This window comes from Sciurus carolinensis, chromosome 1, assembly GCF_902686445.1.
Source record: "Sciurus carolinensis chromosome 1, mSciCar1.2, whole genome shotgun sequence".
NCBI lineage: Eukaryota > Metazoa > Chordata > Mammalia > Rodentia > Sciuridae > Sciurus > Sciurus carolinensis.
In genome coordinates, this window is record NC_062213.1 from 65,129,241 (window position 1) to 65,147,818 (window position 18,578).

An 18,578-nucleotide genomic window follows, 5' to 3' on the forward strand; every position below is an offset into this window, starting at 1 on the left:
TGAACTAGGAGAGGGAAAGCGAAGGAAATATTTGTTGCTGAATGTTTTCTTCTTGTTTCTTATATGGGAAGCTAATGGTTTTATATTTGTCTATAAATCTTGACCTCTTAGTGGCAATGAAAATATCCTTAGATTCTTAAGAGTTGTTTCTAGTTTAACAATGTAACTGACCACAAATAAACATAACCTGTTCCTGGGACTTGACTGATTTTCTGTAGGGAAGCCCTCTGCTGGCACCTGATGCAACAGATTGAATTTGCTATAGACCAGCTGATGTCTGGAGATGAGGCTGAAATGCCAGAATGGGGCAAAGTACTTAGAAGGAGTTGACAGGAAGGAGATTGATTCTCTTTGGTTCCAGAATAAGCTCAGAAGAATGAGCTGAGTACAGGAAGTAACACATACTTTTTGCCTACCTTATCAGCAGTAGGGGACTAAAATCTGAGCAGGGGTGGCAGCTGGAATCAGACTGCCTGTTTTTAGAAAAATGACCACAAGGTTGATGGAGATCTCAAGAAGAGAGGGTAGTGGCGGGAAGGAGGAAATGCATGTCTTTGCCCCATTTGATTATTCATTCTGGAAGCTGCCAGAAGATTAGCACTGACAGCATGGACTTCAAGCACATTTGATCTGTTCTTTGATTCTTATTGTCTGAGGATCAACTGTAGATATGAAGGTCGATGAACTAAAGTGAGTTAATAAGAGATACCAGGCACACTGACAAGTCATGATGCTAACCAGTGAGAGGGAGAGTGGTAATTTGGATTTAGAGCATAGACTTTCAGAGCACATGGATTCATATCACCTACAGAGTAGATGTGTGCCTTTATGAAGTTAATCTCTCTATACTTGTCATACCTATGAAATAGAGATAATGCACTCATCAGGTAAGGCCAGGGGCCAGAAGAGTGTCTTTGGCATGGAAGCAATGGCCGGCATAGTATGGGTATTGTGAACAACCCCTTTTCCTCCATTAGGGTCTGTTGATTTCAATTATCATCCTATTTGACTTCTGCCTGTTGTGCATCTGACTCTTCCTTTCTTAAAGCTGTCTGCGCCTTTGACTTCAGAGATACCCACTCTAGTCTAATTGCTCCTTTTCTGACCTTACTTCCAGTCTCCTCCTTCCTTAGCTTTTCCTCTCTCTCAGCTCTTGGTGTTCCCAGAGTCCCATCTTTCCCCTATATCTCTTCTCAATTTGGATGATCTCTATTCTCTCATCTTTCTCATCTATTCTCTCATCACCTTCTAGCTGATGGTTTCTAACTATATCCTTAGACCAAACCTCCTATGCATCCTGTTCAATGGCTTGTGGAACACATCCTATGTTTGAAGGCTTATGGAACACATCCTATGTCTGAGGGCTTATGGAGCACATCCTATGTCTGAAGGCTTATGGAGTACATCCTATGTCTGATGGCTTATGGAACACATCCTATGTCTGATGGCTTATGGAGCACATCCTATGTCTGAGGGCTTATGGAACACATCCTATGTCTGATGGCTTATGGAACACATCCTATGTCTGAGGGCTTATGGAACACATCCTATGTCTGATGGCTTATGGAACACATCCTATGTCTGATGGCTTATGGAACACATCCTATGTCTGATGGCTTATGGAGCACATCCTATGTCTGATGGCTTATGGAGCACATCCTATGTCTGAGGGCTTATGGAACACATCCTATGTATGAGGGCTTATGGAACACATCTTATGTCTGAAGGCTTATGGCACATTTGGATGTCCCAAACACAATCCATATAAACGGAACCATCTCTCCCCCTACAGCATGTTTCTCCTGTGTTTTCCCTGGACATCATCCACTCGTTGCTCAAGGGTGAAGCTTGGGAGCCGTACTGCCTATATTCCCAAGTTCTAGAACGCATCAGTTGTGGAGTATTGCCAGACCCACCTTCTCAATATGTTTTCAACCAGTTCCTCCTTGCCACTCACTGCCTCTTCACATTTTTCTTTGAGACTGCCTCCCAACTTGTCTGTGAGCTGACAGCAAGGTCTGTCTTCAATCCATCCATCATGACAACCTTTCTGGTGGGGAGGTCAGAAGTCATGACTTTCAGTGATGACAATTCGTAAGTTATGAAGCCCTTAGAGTCCTTTTCTCTCTCTCTTTTTCCCCCTCCTCCCACCCTTTCTTTTTTTCCTTTTGTTTTTCTTCTTTCTTTCTTTTTCTTTGTACTGGGAATTGAAACCGGGGTGTTCTACCACTAAGCTACATCCCCAGTTCCTTTTCTTTTCTTTTCTTTTTTTTTTCCGAATTGAGGGTCTCCCTAAAATACCAAAGCTGTCCTGAAACTTGTGATCCTCTTGCCTCAGCCTCTTGAGTCACTGTTTTTGGCGAGTGCCACTATGCTGGGCTCTTGGGGCTCTTGGTGTTCTTTTCTACTCTGTAACTCTTGCAGTCCGGTCCTCTGCCCCATCTTTGGGATCTCCTAGCATTTTCTCTATTTAGTTGTAGAGATGTGCCCCTGTGCCTTCCCACGGGTCTTTCCTACTGCCTAGAGATGAAGCGTATTGGATATTTGGTTCTGTAGTAGCATTTTATATAGAATGTGCTGGTCGTTCTAAGCCATTCACATGGGTATTTCTCCCAAGACAAGAGGTTCCCTCATACTAAACATCCTGTCTTGTTCATCTTTGGTTCCCAGAATCTACAATGGTAGGTGAGACATGGTAGATGCCCAAAGGATGGAGATATATATATGTGTGTGTGTGTGTGTGTGTGTGTGTGTGCTATTCGCAGTGGACTCTGCCCCAGCTGCTGACTTTTTTAGAGACGCGTTCCCTCGGTTTCAGTGTTCCTAGCTCTCCCGCGCTGTGCAGGTGAAGGGCAGCCCTGTGGCAGCCCGCCTGCAGGCAGGGCTGGGTGGCTGCCCGCGCCTGCGCCCTCTGCAGTTCCACTCCGGGCGCGTCTCTGTGCGCGTGTGTCTGTTTGGAGAGGAGAGGCTTGGGTGACAGGCGAGGGGTAGGGCGAAGAGTTCAGTCTTAGTCGCCGGCTCATTCACCGATTTCTCAGCGGTGGACGGAGGCCGCCACGGCAAGCAGCTTCCAACTACTCCTGCATCTTCATAGTTCTCATCTTCCGCCGCTCCACTCTCAGCCAGGCAGAGTGACCAACAGACTCGCTAGTGAGTAGCGGCAGCTTGTGCACCGGAGCTGTTCCTGGCAGTTCTGTCTTCCCACGGATTGTGTGTTTGCGTGTGTGTGTGTGTGTGTGTGTGTGTGTGTACGCGCGCGCGCACAGGGGGTGTCCCTGGGATTCCACGCCTGCTTGGAAAGCTCCCCGCCGGGATCCGTGTGTCCATCCGAGTCTGCGCTGCGGTGCGGGTGCTCTCCCAGGCAGGGACTCGGACGCTGGGATTCCCCAGTTCCGCGCGCAGCGGCTGGTGGGGTTCCCCCAGAAGGCGCTTGGGAGAGCAGGCGGTGGGGAAGCCCGGGTTTGTGAGCCGCTAGCAGGCCGGGAATCTGGGAGCAGGTCCGGCCCAGCACCGCCGGGGGAGACGCTAGAGCGGCCACCACTTGGCCGCCTGGCCTCTCCGTCTTTTTCCCTTATTCTTTTTCCTTTCTTCTCACAGCAGCATCACAAAAGCGCGTCGCAGAATGAAACCCAATGCGGCGAAGCCCGACTCCCACCTGGTGCACATCGCCCCCCGGAGGGAGAAATGGAGTGAGGCTCCCCAAGATTAGGGACGGGGGCTTACCCCAGGGGCACACCCGTGTTCGGTTCTCGCTGAATTTAAGCTGGGTGTTGGATCGCACGAGTGGTTCCAACACTTACACACCGGTGTGTGTGTGTGTGTGTGTGTGTGTGTGTGTGTGTGTGTGTGTGTGTGTGTCCGCGCACGCGCGCACGCACCCCAGGGCCCCCGTTCACAGAGCGCGATCGATAAATAGCTCAACTCTCTGCCTGCTGGCGCTTGCAGAGCCGGTGGGCTCCTTGCGCGCGCTGTGACAGCGTGCCAGCATCTCTTTGTTTGGTTGTGGCTTCCCCAGCCATCTGCAAAGCAAATTGATTTTCAGTTTCGCTTGCGCGCTGGGACTTAATGTCGGCCACAGCCTCCAGTGCCCCTGGTACTTGTAATTGAATAGTTCTTTCTGTCAGGGGGTTATTTTTAGTATTGGGATTAGACACAAGCACGTTGACCTTTTTGCTGCTACCTTTGGCTTTGAGTAGGTGATGGAGCAGACAGATTCATATCTAGTCGCACACACGTGCCAGCGCACAACTGTGCACACACATTTCTACTCACGTAGTTTTTCGCTCTTTCGTTTTCTTCCTTTTTCCTTTTTCCTTTTAAAATTGGAACTGGAAATGCATTGTGAGTTTGGAAAAAAAAACAAAAAAACTTTCCTTTGTTCTCTTGGGGATTTTTCTATTTTGAGTAATGGAGTAGGAGTACGAAAAGGTTGCAATTAGTTCACTCGAATAAAAGACACTGCCTCTGAGTCAGAGCTGCCAGGTTGATAATTATTAACATATAAAAGCAATGCACAGTTTAAGGCAAAAGGGGCGGGGCGGGGGCAGGTCCGCGGCAGACAATGAGGGAGTCTCTGCCGACCGCCTGCTGTTTATTGTTCCAGGACTTGAGAATGCGGCCCGCAGCTGCCCCCTCCTGCAGGGTTTAGCTCCTCGATCTCCTCTCAATTGCCCTCGGGACCATCAGGGTCACCTAAACCTGGTCCCCCGGGCGCCGAACGCCAGCCTTAGCCACCCTTCATTGACCGTCTTCTCTTTATTTTCCAGACTGGCACCTTCACGCCGGAGGATCCCAAGCCCAGGAGGCCCGAACCGGCGCTCCTGGGACAGCCAGACGGGATGTCGTTTGGAAAGGGGTGCTAACTAAGTGCCTCCACGCTGGGAGCCAGGTGCACTGGCTCCTGGCCATCGGCCGAACGGCGGCGGCGGAGGGGATGAGCCCGGGACGTTCAAGGCGTCTGCCGCGAGCTACCGCCCCGAGGTGGACGCCAAGCAGGGCTCTTAGCAGGACAGCGCGGACCCTTGCCCGCAGGGGCACGCGTCTGCGGAGCCTCGGGGCCGCGCCTGCTGTCAGGATGCCCTGGGCGCCTCCCTACTGGTGAGGATGCCCTGTTGTGAGGCTGTGCCATTCCTAATCCTGGTCTCAAGTGGGCGCGATTGAGTGGGCTTGGCTTTAGCCCCTTGCTCCGGTGGATGAAAAGCGCTGGAGTCCTTGTGTGCAATCAGCGATCGAATCTGAATTCTAAGAGCCATGGACGAAAGTACTGGGCCGCAGCCCCCGGGGAAAGAGCAGCTGGAGGCACCGGTCACAGTAGGAGCTGTCCAAGAGAAGTGCGAGCCAGAGACCTTCAGGTCTAAGAGTTTACCGGTCCTGAACAGCGCCTCCTGCCGGCCGAACCTCAGTCCTGAGAGTGTAGACTTCAAGTCGGCCTTTGGCTGTAAGGATTCTTTAGGCCACCAGGAGTTGAAGCAAGGCCGGAGCCTGTTGGCCCCTAGTCCCTCTGCCCCGTCCACTTCGGCGGGGATGACAGGGCTCGTGGACTGTACCCACAGGAAGGACGTAAGCAAAACCGTCTCGGTGTCCTCCACTTTGGCCACGCTGCAGGAAAGAAGGTGCCTCCATGTGGTCCTCACCGATTCCCGCTGCTTCCTGGTTTGTATGTGCTTTCTGACCTTCATACAAGCGTTAATGGTCTCCGGGTACCTGAGCAGTGTCATCACCACCATTGAAAGACGCTATAGTCTGAAGAGTTCCGAGTCGGGGCTGCTGGTCAGCTGCTTTGACATCGGGAACCTGGTGGTGGTGGTGTTCGTCAGCTATTTTGGCGGCCGGGGTCGGCGGCCCCTGTGGCTGGCGGTAGGTGGACTTTTCATTGCCATCGGGGCTGCCCTCTTCGCCTTACCTCACTTCATCTCGCCTCCCTACCAGATCCAAGAGTTGAACGCCTCGGCGTCCAACGATGGCTTGTGTCAGAATGGCAACTCCACTGCCTCTTCGGAGCCTGCCCCCTGTCCGAAGGACTCAGGAGGAAATAACCACTGGGTTTATGTGGCTTTATTCATTTGTGCACAGATTCTCATTGGAATGGGCTCCACGCCTATTTATACCCTGGGACCAACCTACTTAGATGACAATGTTAAGAAAGAAAATGCATCCTTGTACCTAGGTAAGACTTTCCTATTATCTCGGTTAAGTTTCATGCACACTGAAACTTTCTTTCCCCAAATCAGAAGGAAACATGTCTTTCACATTTTCAAATATTTTAAGCACTAAGATTCACTTTATTTTATATTTTAGGCTTAGTGTGGTGCGTTTTTCATTTGGAGGAGAATCAATTACTTGAGAATTCTTGGAACTAATTTTAGGCTCACGCTTCACATTTGTATTTCAGGGTAATTCTCTCTTTTGCTGCCTACCTTTGGGAAAACTCTAATTCATGAAGTTTATCTTTTAGTAACTGTCCTTCTTAGAAGGGTTCAGAAAGAAAGGGAAGTAACTAGCATGCTAAGTTTTGAATTACTGTTTATATCTGCTGCTGCCTCTTACTCCTGTCTCCAACAGTAGAGATAACAGAATAGCAGACTATATAAAACTTACTTTATTACCCCATCCCTATATTCCTTACATATCATCTGCATCATTATTTAAAAAAAATCACCAACAAAAACCTGAATGATATCAGATGACTAGGTTATCTTCATGCAGAAGCAACGACACAGTCATAAGGCTTATTCAAAGCTATTTTTTTTATTGTGAGTTGAAGACCCTCAATTATATGAATGTTGGAGAAGAATTCATGACCAGCTGAAGAGCAGAGGTTCCAGAATTTGGTGTATTGACTTGCATAAATCTGCATCAGTGGACAGGGGTGTTTGGGTTAAAGTATGGGGTAAGACCAGGTAGTTAGGGATAGGGTTAATTTACTTCCTAGAAGTAAATCTGTGTGGTTGTCAGCACCTCCCTGTAGTAGCTGCTCCTTCAAAACTGCACTTTTTCTAAGGATTGGATTTGAACCTGTGAAAGGATGAATCGCTGTCACACCGGGTGAGATCTTGGTTACTCTGTTTCTCTACTTGAGTCCAACTGAAACCAGATAAAGGGTTTTACTTTATATAAAAATTAAACAGGTAAATAAGTAAATAATAGCTACATTTAGTAACTTATTAGCCATGTGCTGATAGGATCCTTGGTGTGGGAATGAATAATAAGGGTTTCAAAGGGCAGTGAAAAAGATATGCAGTGTAAGAAAGAAGGCTATGCTTTGTCCTCAGTACTGCTGCCCTTCCCAGAAACTGTCATTGTTGGATATGTGAGTCCCAGTAGTTCCTAGTAACTGGCCCAATCATCAGGACAGGGTTTTAGAACTGATTTTTATTAAAAACAAGAGAAAGAAATTCTTATTCTGGGCAGAGAAGAATAGTTTGCTTGTTACCTTGTCTGTGTCTTCTATCACTTACTATAATTTTTTAAAACATACACAAAAGTTGAAACAATAGTATAATGAGCACCAATCTATCCACCACCTAGATTTAATAATTGTTCATTTGCCATGTTTATCAAACTTTGTATATATGTGTTTGGAAATATATTCTTTGGGGAAGGGAACTGAACTCTTTGAAGGTAATTGCAGACACCACTAACTTTCAGCATGCACCTTATATAAATAAGGGCATTCTGGGGGCTGAAGATATAACTCAGTGTAAGAGCACTCACCATATGGGTGGGCTCTGGGTTTGATGTCTATCACTGGTAAAAGAAAAAAAAAAAGCATTCTTTTACATAACTGCAGAAGCATAAGTATCCTAAGAAAGTTAATAATTATTCCCTAACTTCATCAAATATCCAACCCAAATTCAAATTTCCTCAATTATTCCCTTTAAAGTCTTTTATAGTATTTTTTTTTTCTTTTTGGGGTACTGGGGATTGAATTCATGGGCACTCAACCACTGAGTCACATTCCCAGTCCTATTTTGTATTTTATTTAGAGACAGGATCTCTCTGAGTTGCTTAGTGCCTCGCCGTTGCTAAGGCTGACTTTTGAACTCAGGATCCTCCTGTCTTAGCCTCTGGAGCTGCTGGGATTTCAGGTGTGTACCACCGCACCTGGCAATAATAATTATTTTTTAAACCAGGAACCAACCAAGGGTTAATCATACATTGCCTTTAGCTGCTCACCTTGGTAGTCTTTTATAATCCAGAATAATGCCTCAGCTTTTTTCTTTCTTCTTTTTCTGTGACAAAGACTTTTTGAAAGGGCAAGCAAGGCTAGTTGGTTTGTAGTATGCTCCTTCTGCATTCTAGATTGATCTGGGCATTGTCATGTGGTATGACTTACTGTGTTCCTGCACTTGCTGTATTTTCTGTGTACTGGTAGTTCAGTCTAAAGGCTTGATTAAATTCAGACAAAACATTTTTGTCAGACTGCTTCACATAGGCATTGCTGTGCATTTTATATTACAAGCATTTGGCCATTCCTTAGTGATGTTAAGTTTAATGAGTTTGTTGAAAAGATGATTGTTGGATGTTTCATTGGAAAGATATTTTTCTCCGTTTGAAAATAGTAAGTTATCTTTAGAGTGATATTTGACTCTTCGCAAACCCAGTAAGTTTTCATATTCTTACTGATATTTGCCTCCATTTACTTTGAAAACTTGAATCTCCCCTCAATCCCACTTCTGGGTTCCATTGATAGAAACTTTCTTCATCAAAACCACAAGCCTTATGAAAGGGTGAATATCCACTAATAAGGATCCTGAGAATTAACTCTTTTGGTAGTGGTCACTCACCAAGAAGAAAAACAGTAAGTATATATTAAATACATATCTTAAGCTAGACACTGCTAGTTTGTTTGTTTGTTTTTGTAATGCTGGGAATCAAACCTGGGGTCTCATGTACACTAGGCAAGTACTTTACCACTGATCTACACTCCCAGTCCTATGCTAATTTTGAGAAGACCAAAAGCGAAACAGTCCCAGCATTTGAGGAGTGTTCAGTGTAATTAAGAAACATTGCCAATTCAAATCAGGGATGTGAAGGGACATGTCCAAGAGGAGGAAAGATTTTTTTCTGGTACTGGGGATTGAGCCCAGGGTTGCTCTACCACTGAGTTACATCCCCAGAAGTTTTTATTTTGAGAGAGTATCTTGCTAAGTTACCCAGACTGGCCTTGAACTTGAGATCCTCCTGCCTCAGCCTCCCCAATAGTTGGGATTATAGGCATGTACCACCATGCCTGGTTTCTCCTTCCTTTTTAAAAAGATAGTGACTAAATTGATTTTTGGAAAAAAAAAAAATTCTGTGAATGCTTTTTTGCACAGTACTGGAGATCAAACCCATATCCCCAGCCCCTTAGGACATATTCTTAAGAAAACCCATAATTCTCCTTTATATTAAACGGATCTCAATAAAAGCTATGGTAGTTAAAGAATAAATAATCCTACATGTTTTATTTTGTTAAATGTTCTCAAAGGTTGCATGAAATGGGGTTGTTTTTTTCTATTTCCTGGACAAAGAAACTGAGGATCAGAGAGTTAAAGTGACTTGCCTGAAGGACCTGAAACTCATGCCATTCTGATCCAGAGCCCCCGAGCTTCCTCTGTACTCTGTGGCTTTCTGGCAAGAGGCCCTGAGAGCTAAATGGGAAGGATGAGCCACGTTCAACAGTTTGGATACAGTGCAGAAGAATGTAGAACAGGCCTGGGGGTCTTAAGACATGATCAAAGCAAGATTGTTCATGAAACCCTTTTTTTTTTTTTTTTTTTTGGTGCTGGGGATCAAACCCAGGGCCTTATGCTTACAAAGCAAGCACTCTACCGACTGAACTATCTCCTCAGCCCATGAAACCCTTTAAAGTAGGCTTTACAGGCTACCTTTGTACATAATAAGAACAGAGAGACTACTGTTTTCTAAGAACATGAGCAGAGTTAATAAATTATGATGTGAGATTTTAAAAAAATAGGTTAAAATTTCTTTGTTATTTTTCACAAAACTGTTCTTCTATATTACCTTTTCTACCACCCACCCATTTTCTAACCCACCTGTCAGTTTTTCTAACTTCTCATTACAACCACAAAAGAAAAAATGAAAGAAAAATCAGCACATTAGCAATTGCAGGCAGGAACAAATATCTAAAGTAACCTTAAAACCATTGAAATGGAATGTAATTGTATATCTTAAATCTTTTGAAAGTTCTATGTTAACATTCTGGCAGCTTTAACTGTAGAAGAGATGTGATTATAGATGAGAGATAGCAGGGTTTATACCCACTAAGTGCTCTAAGTCTTCTGCAAGGACAGAGGCTTGCTGTTGACCTGGAGCACAGAGAAAGCTTTGTAGGTATTAATAAGAAGTAAGCTCAGCAACTAGACCATGATTCATAATCATTCCTCAGGAGAGAGAGAAAATGTGATCCTTTGGAGGCAAGAAACTCATGAACCAACAGCGAAAGGAGAAAGAATGGCTACCCAGGTGGGAAAAGGAAAAAAAAAGATGTTCTAGAATAGACAGCCACAGCTCTAATTGGGTGATATTCAGGATGAGTGATTGGCATGGGTTAGCCATCAGTCAAGTAGGGTGGATGTCAGCTATTCCGCATCCCTGGGGTATTCCCTTAACAGTCAGCTCTAACTTACACCACAGAGAAGGGTTAGGGTTGACTTAGGAAGGGCGCCAGAGAAGGAAGAAGAAAACCTGCATTTCAGTTTTGCTCTACCAAGGACTGCTCCTGGTCTTTAGACAAACCCCTTTGCTTTTCTCAACCTCTGTTTCCGATGGGGATTATTATATATTTTTCCTTTACTGTCATAGTTTGAGGACTAAGTGGGATTCTGTATGTGAAAGTGTTCTGCAAACCTTAAGGGGAGCAACTTTACTGTCAAAGCAGAAGTCATACTCATCCTAGAGAGTGGGCAGAGAGGGGAGGAAGAGTGCCATGCTCTTTAAATGAATCCTTTTTTATGATTGGAAAAAAGGAAAGTAACATTGTACAGAAAATCAAAACATTATATAGGAAATCATTCCTTGGAAACATACGGGAAAATCTTAATATGATACCCTGATTCATTATATTTTCTCAGGACTCAAGGTTTTGTTATCAGAATTTTCTGCATGCCAACCTTTGATAACTATTTTTCTTTATGAACATTTAAATGATATACATTTGTGCCATGTATACCATGGAAAAAGCTCTTTTGAACTCGGAGGGGCTTGTGGTGTTCTGTTTCACCACTGTGCATCTTCTTTTGTCCACATAGACTGTGGTGGGACTTTTGGTGAATAAAGAGTAATTTCAGGATATGCTCAGAAGTTAACTACAGACAGGCCTTGCTATCCAGGGACATTGGTTCCAGGACTTCTGTGGATACCAAAATCCCCAAATGCTCAAGTCTGTCATACAAAATGATATAGTGTTTACAATATCCTCCACCCATGTATCCCACATATTTTATTTTTTTATTTAAAAATTATTTTGTTATATTGAGCTGGGGTTGTGGCTCAGTGGTAGAGCACTTGCCTAGTATGTGTGAGGCACTGGGTTCAAACCTCAGCACCACATAAAAATAAATAAAATAAAGTTATTGTGTCCATCTACAACTAAAAATATTTTAAAAAATTATTTTGTTATAAACTTTAAATTACTTCGAAGACTTGCTTGTAACACCTAACACAATATAAATGCTATGTAAACAACTGTTATACTGTATTAGAAGTAATGACAAGAAAATAAGTCTATGTTCAATACAAACCCAAGTGTTTTTTTAAATTTTCAATCAGTGGTTGAATTTGTGGATACAGAATCCACCAATTATGTACATCTTAAACTTACAAATACATTTATCTGTGGATGAGGGACTTGTGGATTCAGTGGGCTGGCAGGATTATTGTTTTTAAAGTAAATCCCATTTGGTAATTGCGTTTTTTTTTTTTTTTTTTTTAACATTTCCTCAGAAGTAGAATGAGTTTGAAATTACTTGAGTTCTATTTCATCAAGCTTTTATAGTAAAGTAAGCATTAAATACATCTGTATGCATATATGCCCTTACTCATGTAAACTGAGAGAGAGAGAGAGAGCGAGCGAGAGAGAGAGAAATGCATACACAATGTATTTTGCTTTTTTGGAGTTGTTTTTCTTTTTTCTGCATATGGTCACCCTTAAACATATCCTTTTTCCCCCTTCCTTTGTAGTGCTGTGGATGGAACCCAGAGCTTGTGCATGCTATGCAAGTGCTCTACCACTGAGCTACATCCGCAGCCTCTCTTTTTATAATTGGGAAAAAGATTACTCCTTAGAAACATTGTATAGAAAAAAACTTCATTCTATATCTGTATGCAGTAGATATATCTCTATGTGATTTTATTTATAGTAATACAAATAATGAAAGGAACGCATATGTATCTTTCAGTTCAGTGGTTGCTGGCACCATATAACCAAGTGTTCCAGTGGGTTTGATAAGTTAGGGGTTCCAGCAACAGCCTTTGAGGAGGGCAGTCCAAGGCCGTTACAGCCTTCCATAGTGCTGGATTTCTTCTCTTTGCCTACTCTGCTACCCTTAGCAATGATTGCTGTGCCTCAGGCATCCCCCGTCTGTTTCCTACAGAAAAAGGGAAAAAGGAGGAGTTGGAGTCTAGTATTGATTACCTATCCTAACTACGTTATCTTTAGTATTAGTTGTCCTCATCTTTTTTCTTGGGATTTTGAAGGGGCCCAATCAATAACATTCCTTTTCCCCACTTGAGTTCTGAAATTGAGACATATGATGGAAGATTATATAAACATGGTGGCCAAAATATCACTTTTTTATTATTATTTTTATTTAGCTTTTAATTTTTTACAGGCTGTATTTTGATTCATTGTACACAAATGGGCATAATTTCATTTCTATGGTTGTACACAATGTAGATTCATATCATTAGTGTAATCATACATGTACCTAGGGTAATGATGTCTGCTCATTCCACCATTTTTCATACCCCTGTCACTTTTTAATACTAATAGAGGTGAGGTAGAAGAATCTAGGTCATATCTCTGAGCAACTGAACTTTCTAATAGTCACAGAATTAGACGAACTTGCCCATTCAGCCACAGGCAGTGCTGGACTCAAGCAGTGTGTCGGCTCAGGTCTCCCCAGATGGGTTGGTGCTTACTTAAGACTTATGCCAAGAAAAAGCAGGGCTGAATTTTCACTCCCTGTGTGTACGCTGACTCTCAAGAGGCAAGAAGGAAGAGTGGAGCTGAGCATGCACTGTTTATTACCCATTCACTAATCACCTTAATTCCCCTCTCCTTTCCTAGGGAGGGAGACTGAAAACTTGAGAGAAGGCCAGAAGGGAAACAGCGAGAGCGGGCATACACGTTCTCCCCTAAGAATTTTGACAAGTTCGTAAATTCTGTTTGAATTTTGCTTGTCCTGTTTGCAACTTTTTTATCTTTGTTATCCACATAAAAATCCTTCTTTGGAAGAAGGCTCTGTGAAAATCATGAGTAAATAGGAAAAATAATCTCCAGTGAAGCTAATGTGAGGAAGAGTGACAACTGAAGGGCTTGAGGAAATGATTCCAGGTCACGTGGAGTACCAACGGAAAGATGCAGCATAGCCTGTGACTGCACTGTGTGAGCTCCTTGTTAGGATGGCCATGAGTTTCCCATATGCTTTGGGACAGTTTATCTGTCTCACCACAGGTGTGTCTTTGCTATGCTTATCAGTGACTGAATTTATATCAGCTATGTGGTGGTCATTTTTGGTCTCTTATGCAAATTAGCTTAAGATGCTGAGAAACAAACAACTCCAGGGTCTAATGGAACAGCTTAGGGCTTTACTGCCTCAGTGTGGGTGCACTTTGGTCTAGTCAGCCCACCTGCGAATGCAGAGAGCAGCCTTTTTAGTGTCATACAATTTTTAAGCAAGCTTTTATTGATCTCTCTCCTCATTTTGCTATGGATTTTTAAAAATTTCTGTAGTCTGAAATGGTTCTTCTGAATCTTTAATGTGCCCATCCATCACCAGGGAATCTTGTCAAAATGCAGATCTGTTAAGTCTGGGTTGGGCTTGAAATTCTGCATTTCTAATATGCTTTTAGGTGAGGCCATTTCTGTTGGTATAAGGACCATATTTTGAGCATCAAGATTCAAAAGACCAGAGATATTCACTCTTTGTCAGGGCAGAAATCTTTCTCTGGGCTTGGGGATGGAACCACCATTGGTAAAACCAGCTGCTGATTGCTGTCCTGTCAGGAGAACACCACTTCCTCTTTCTGCATTTGCAAAAGCAAGATGTCACTTGCTACTTCTGGCTAAACTTAAAATTTGGCTACTTCTTAGAATCCCACAGTGGTATGATATCGTGAATCACTGATGAGATAAGTGACAGAAAGGATCTGGAGCAAATGGTGTCCATTTGAATATGAATCAAAGGAAGCTCCATTTTCTCCATCTTCCTCCCCACCCTCTGGAGACTCTGTGATGTGGGTTTTCCCTCTGTGGGTGAAGCGTGTGTGGCAGAGGTGAGCCCATGAGCTGTACAATCCTTGGTGGGGGAAATGTGCCCAAATCCATACACTCGGCTCTGCTTCTCTTTCTTGACAATCTAGAAACGTTGGCAGTGAATTGAGTTTGGTGTTAGACAAATGCGAGATCTGTATTGGAAATGGTTTTGGAGAGGATCAGAAGCTTTTCAATTGCAAAGAATGACCAGACAGGAAAGGGGTGTGGTGACCTGGTGGGCCAAGGTTGTTTCCTGATGTAGGGTTCAAGCCAACAAATCTCCTGAGATCATCTTACTCAGCCCTGTTTGTAAAAATGATAATTGAACAGGCAGGGAAACCCAGACTCCAAAAGATTGAAGGATTTGTGCTATGAAAAATAGCATGGTATTTCCTCAAAAAATTAAAAATACCATTATGTATTCCACTATTGTTTATAATTAGGATAAGCCAATTTAAAAAACTAATTAAAAAATAAAAAATAGTTATCACACAACAAAAAATTCCACTTCTCAGTTAAAGGGACTGAAAACAGGGTCTTGAAATATTTGGATCTTCTTGGTCATAGAAGCATTATTCACAATAACTTAAGAGGTGAAAGTGAGCCACTGTCCATCAGCAGATCAGTGGATAATCAAAAGGTGGTATATAGGTTCCATAGAATAGTATTCTGCCTTAAAAAAGAAGGGAATTCTGATATATACTGTCAACTCTGATAGCTTTGAGGACATTTGGCTAAGTGAAATAAGCCAGTCACAAGAAGACAAACACTGTATGGTTGTACCTGTAGGATGTCTGAAGTAGTCAAATTCATATAAGCAGAAAATAAAATGGTGATTGCCAGGAGTTAAGGGGAGGGAAAATGGGAGTTATTGTTTAATGTGTACACAGTTTAGCTCTGCGAGATGAAAAAGTTTTGGAGACTGATTGCCCAACGGTGTGAATATACTTTACTGAATTGCACACCAAATCATAGTTAAGATGATTAAAAAAAATTAAAGGATTTGTCAAGGTCGTTCAGCCTAAGTACTTTGAGTCTGAATTGATGTGACTATAAACCCATGCGTATTTAAAAAAAATCCTTACTAGGTAGATGGAAATTCTGAAAAGACCAAGTCCTAGGACAGTAGAGACACTTTAGCTTACACGACTGTCTGGCTTATAACTTGTGTTTGTTCTTCAACTGTGAGAATTATTTTATCATGTGTGGAAATTTTCATTGCTTTTGAGTGTGTTTTTAAAAAGAGATAGGGATTTGGAGAGAGGGAGGCAATGTGGATTTTAGAGTAGATGTTTTAGGACTGAAGCTTGTTGGGGGAGAACTAACGGTGAAGAATCTTATGTGGAGTTTTGGGTTATTTTATTGGTGTTTTGGGAAAGGCTTTAGACTATTTGGAGGGCAGACTGGGGAGTCAGTGTGTTCTGCTATGTTGGTTTCTCCTGCAAGTAGTTCATGTGTGTGTCCTGTGCTTTCAGTTCCCCTTTGCTGGTGGAAGAGAGAAGGGGATTCCACAGTAAAAGAGATGGGGATTCCATAGTTGCCTGGTGGTCCTTCTCGAAAACGATTTGCAATTTTGCAATTTTCAGGTATTGCAGGTTCTGAACCTTAGTTCACATGGAAAACTGCATAGGCTTCAGCTCATTCCAAATCAATGGTTTTATCCCAGGGTAATTTTTGCCCTTCTCCCCTGAGAACATTTAGCAGTGTTAAGAGTTGTTTTTGATGGTCACAACTTGGAAATGGCCCACTGGCATTTAGTGATCGTTAGGCCAGAGATGTCGATAAATATCCTTATAGTGCCCAGGAGAACCCCCACCCCTGTCAAAAAATTATTCAACAAAGAACTATTAATAGTGATGCTCTAAATATTTTCACATTAAATTTTCAAATTACTCTATATCTTGAGTTCTTTGTATCTTGAAACTTCTCCAAATTGTAGAATCAGAAAATTATTAGATGTGTGAATGGAGGAGACTCAGGAAAAAAAAAAGTCTTTGTAAATGGGAAGGTCTTCTGGTGAGCAAGAGATAGGGAACAGAAATTATTTATGAATTACTCATTTCTGCATCTCTGCTTAGTAGGTACTGTAGTGGCTATACTATAGTATGCTATTAGTGGATTATAGGAGATAATATAATGTGCTATAGTATATTATTTTTAGTGGGTGAAAAAATTTTTGAGACTTTTTGGTTTCTGTGGTGACTTAGTTCCCATCAACTCAAAATGAGTTTAATTGTGGAAATCTTCTGGATCATTTTCTTGGAGTTGGGAATATTATAGCCCTGATGTAATTGTGTGTGTGTGTGTGTGCACACACACACGTGTGCAAACTAAGGAAAATGGAATGTTACCCCCATATATGAGTTCTCCTTTAGTGGTGGTGACTTCAGTAAAAGAAAACACTGAGGCAAGGAATTCCGGAAAACTATAGAGCAATTAATAAGCATACTAAAGCAGAGCTCACTAGTCAAATAATTGGATCTCCAGAGAAGGATTTAATGCATGGTTATAAGACCTACTTTCTCTTAAAAATAAATGAGAGCGTACTTTAAAAAAGATCAAATGGGTTTTAAAGGGGGAGTCCAACAAGGACTGTTTTTACAACAATTTGTTTTTTTTTAGTGTTAAAATATGCCATACATTGTGTTAAATACTTCATCTTTATTTTATGCATAGAACAACTCCGTGCCCCAGCGATGCCCCCCGCCCCCATTTAATAGATGGAATCAAGGGTAAGTAGTGTGCTCGAGGTCATCTAAGAAGTGGCGAAAGCAGGACTCAAGTCTTCATACAAAACAGAAGAAGCTCTAAACACGTATCTTACGGAGAGGGAAGGGCAGAGAAAAGTTCCTCAACTTCTGCTATGACTTTGGTTGAGTTTTAAAATTTCCGTATCTATAAAGGAAATAGTTTTCTCAGAGTCCTGTTGCCTTTTAAATTCCCTAGTACTTTAGTTCTATGTTTTTCCGTCCTGACTTGATGTAGTCTTTTTCTGGAATGTGGACTTGGGTCTGAAGAGAATTTGCAGCCTGTTTCGCTCTTCTTTGAGAAGCCTGTCACTTGAGCACTTTCCCCTTGGTGGTTTGAGCCATGTTGCTGAGTGACAGCTGTCCCTGGGGAATCAGACATTCCTTTTGCTCCTTTTTCCGGCAGCTGTGTATCACCTGATGGTAAATTGGAGGCTGTTTCCCCTTCTGGGAGTTGTGATTGCTTGTGAAACTGTCACCCTGCAAAAACGCTAAACTCTGTTACCGAATATAACTTAGAAAGGCAGGTGTAGGTTACTCTTGTATAAAAGTAAAAAGCATATTCATGCAATTAATAATCTCAGCAGAATGAAATTACATAACTTGCAAGTGTCTGGAATTGAATTATATAGTTCCTGACTTTCTATCATGTGAGAATTCTTACATGATAGAATACTATTATTGTAATAATAATAGTATTTGGTCTTGTCAGGTGTTTTTCCTATGTTTTTTGGTCTTGAATTCTTATGAAGGTCATAGAAGTTTTAAAATGCTTTTGTTTTTAGTAAAAAGAGAGGAGAAACTGAAATGAACATGATTACATAGAGTGAACTTGAATGACCTGGCTTTTAACCAATTTCCAATCAATGCATGTAGAAGGGCCAACAAGCCCCTTTTGCAAAGTCTCTTTATATTATTGGGTTGAAGATATTTGCCTAGAAATATGCTTATGTCTCTGGTGTTTAATTTCGGCTGAAAGAATAATGTGTCCTGATTTGAACTGCATTTTAATGGCTTCTCTTTAGGTGCAGGACAGCAGCAATGTTTAACGAGATGCACAATCTTCCTGAAAAAAGTCTGAAAAATTATCTGAGAAAGACTTATGTAAACATAAGATATATAAATCTTAGAATGATGATTCTAAAATTTGGCTTTGCAGCTCTTTAAGATGTCTTCAGTTATTTCATGATTGTGAAATGTTTAAAAGAAATTTGCCTTAGTTTCTTTAATTAGAGCTGGTGGTGGGCAGTAGTAGCTAAATGCAAGATGGGAGAGGGATTGATGGCATTTTCTGGGTCCAATGTTTTGGGCGTGCAATGTTCTTCTGCATGTAACCTGTCCTGAGTTCTTAT

At 42.3% G+C, this 18,578-nt stretch overlaps 1 protein-coding gene across 3 annotated transcripts in view; it reads left to right on the forward strand.

The window, feature by feature from the left end:
- Window positions 1-2,986: 2,986 nt before the first annotated feature.
- Window positions 2,987-18,578, forward strand: part of Slco5a1 (solute carrier organic anion transporter family member 5A1) — a 142,234-nt gene continuing 126,642 nt past the window's right edge. For all 3 annotated transcript variants that reach the window (XR_007104849.1, XM_047523677.1, XM_047523690.1), the window contains exons 1-2: window positions 2,987-3,150; window positions 4,767-6,166. Coding sequence is in view for 2 of the 3 variants with exons in the window: in XM_047523677.1 (XP_047379633.1) it covers window positions 5,251-6,166 (916 nt within the window). In the remaining variant the exon portion in view is untranslated. The remainder of the gene's footprint in view (window positions 3,151-4,766; window positions 6,167-18,578) is intronic.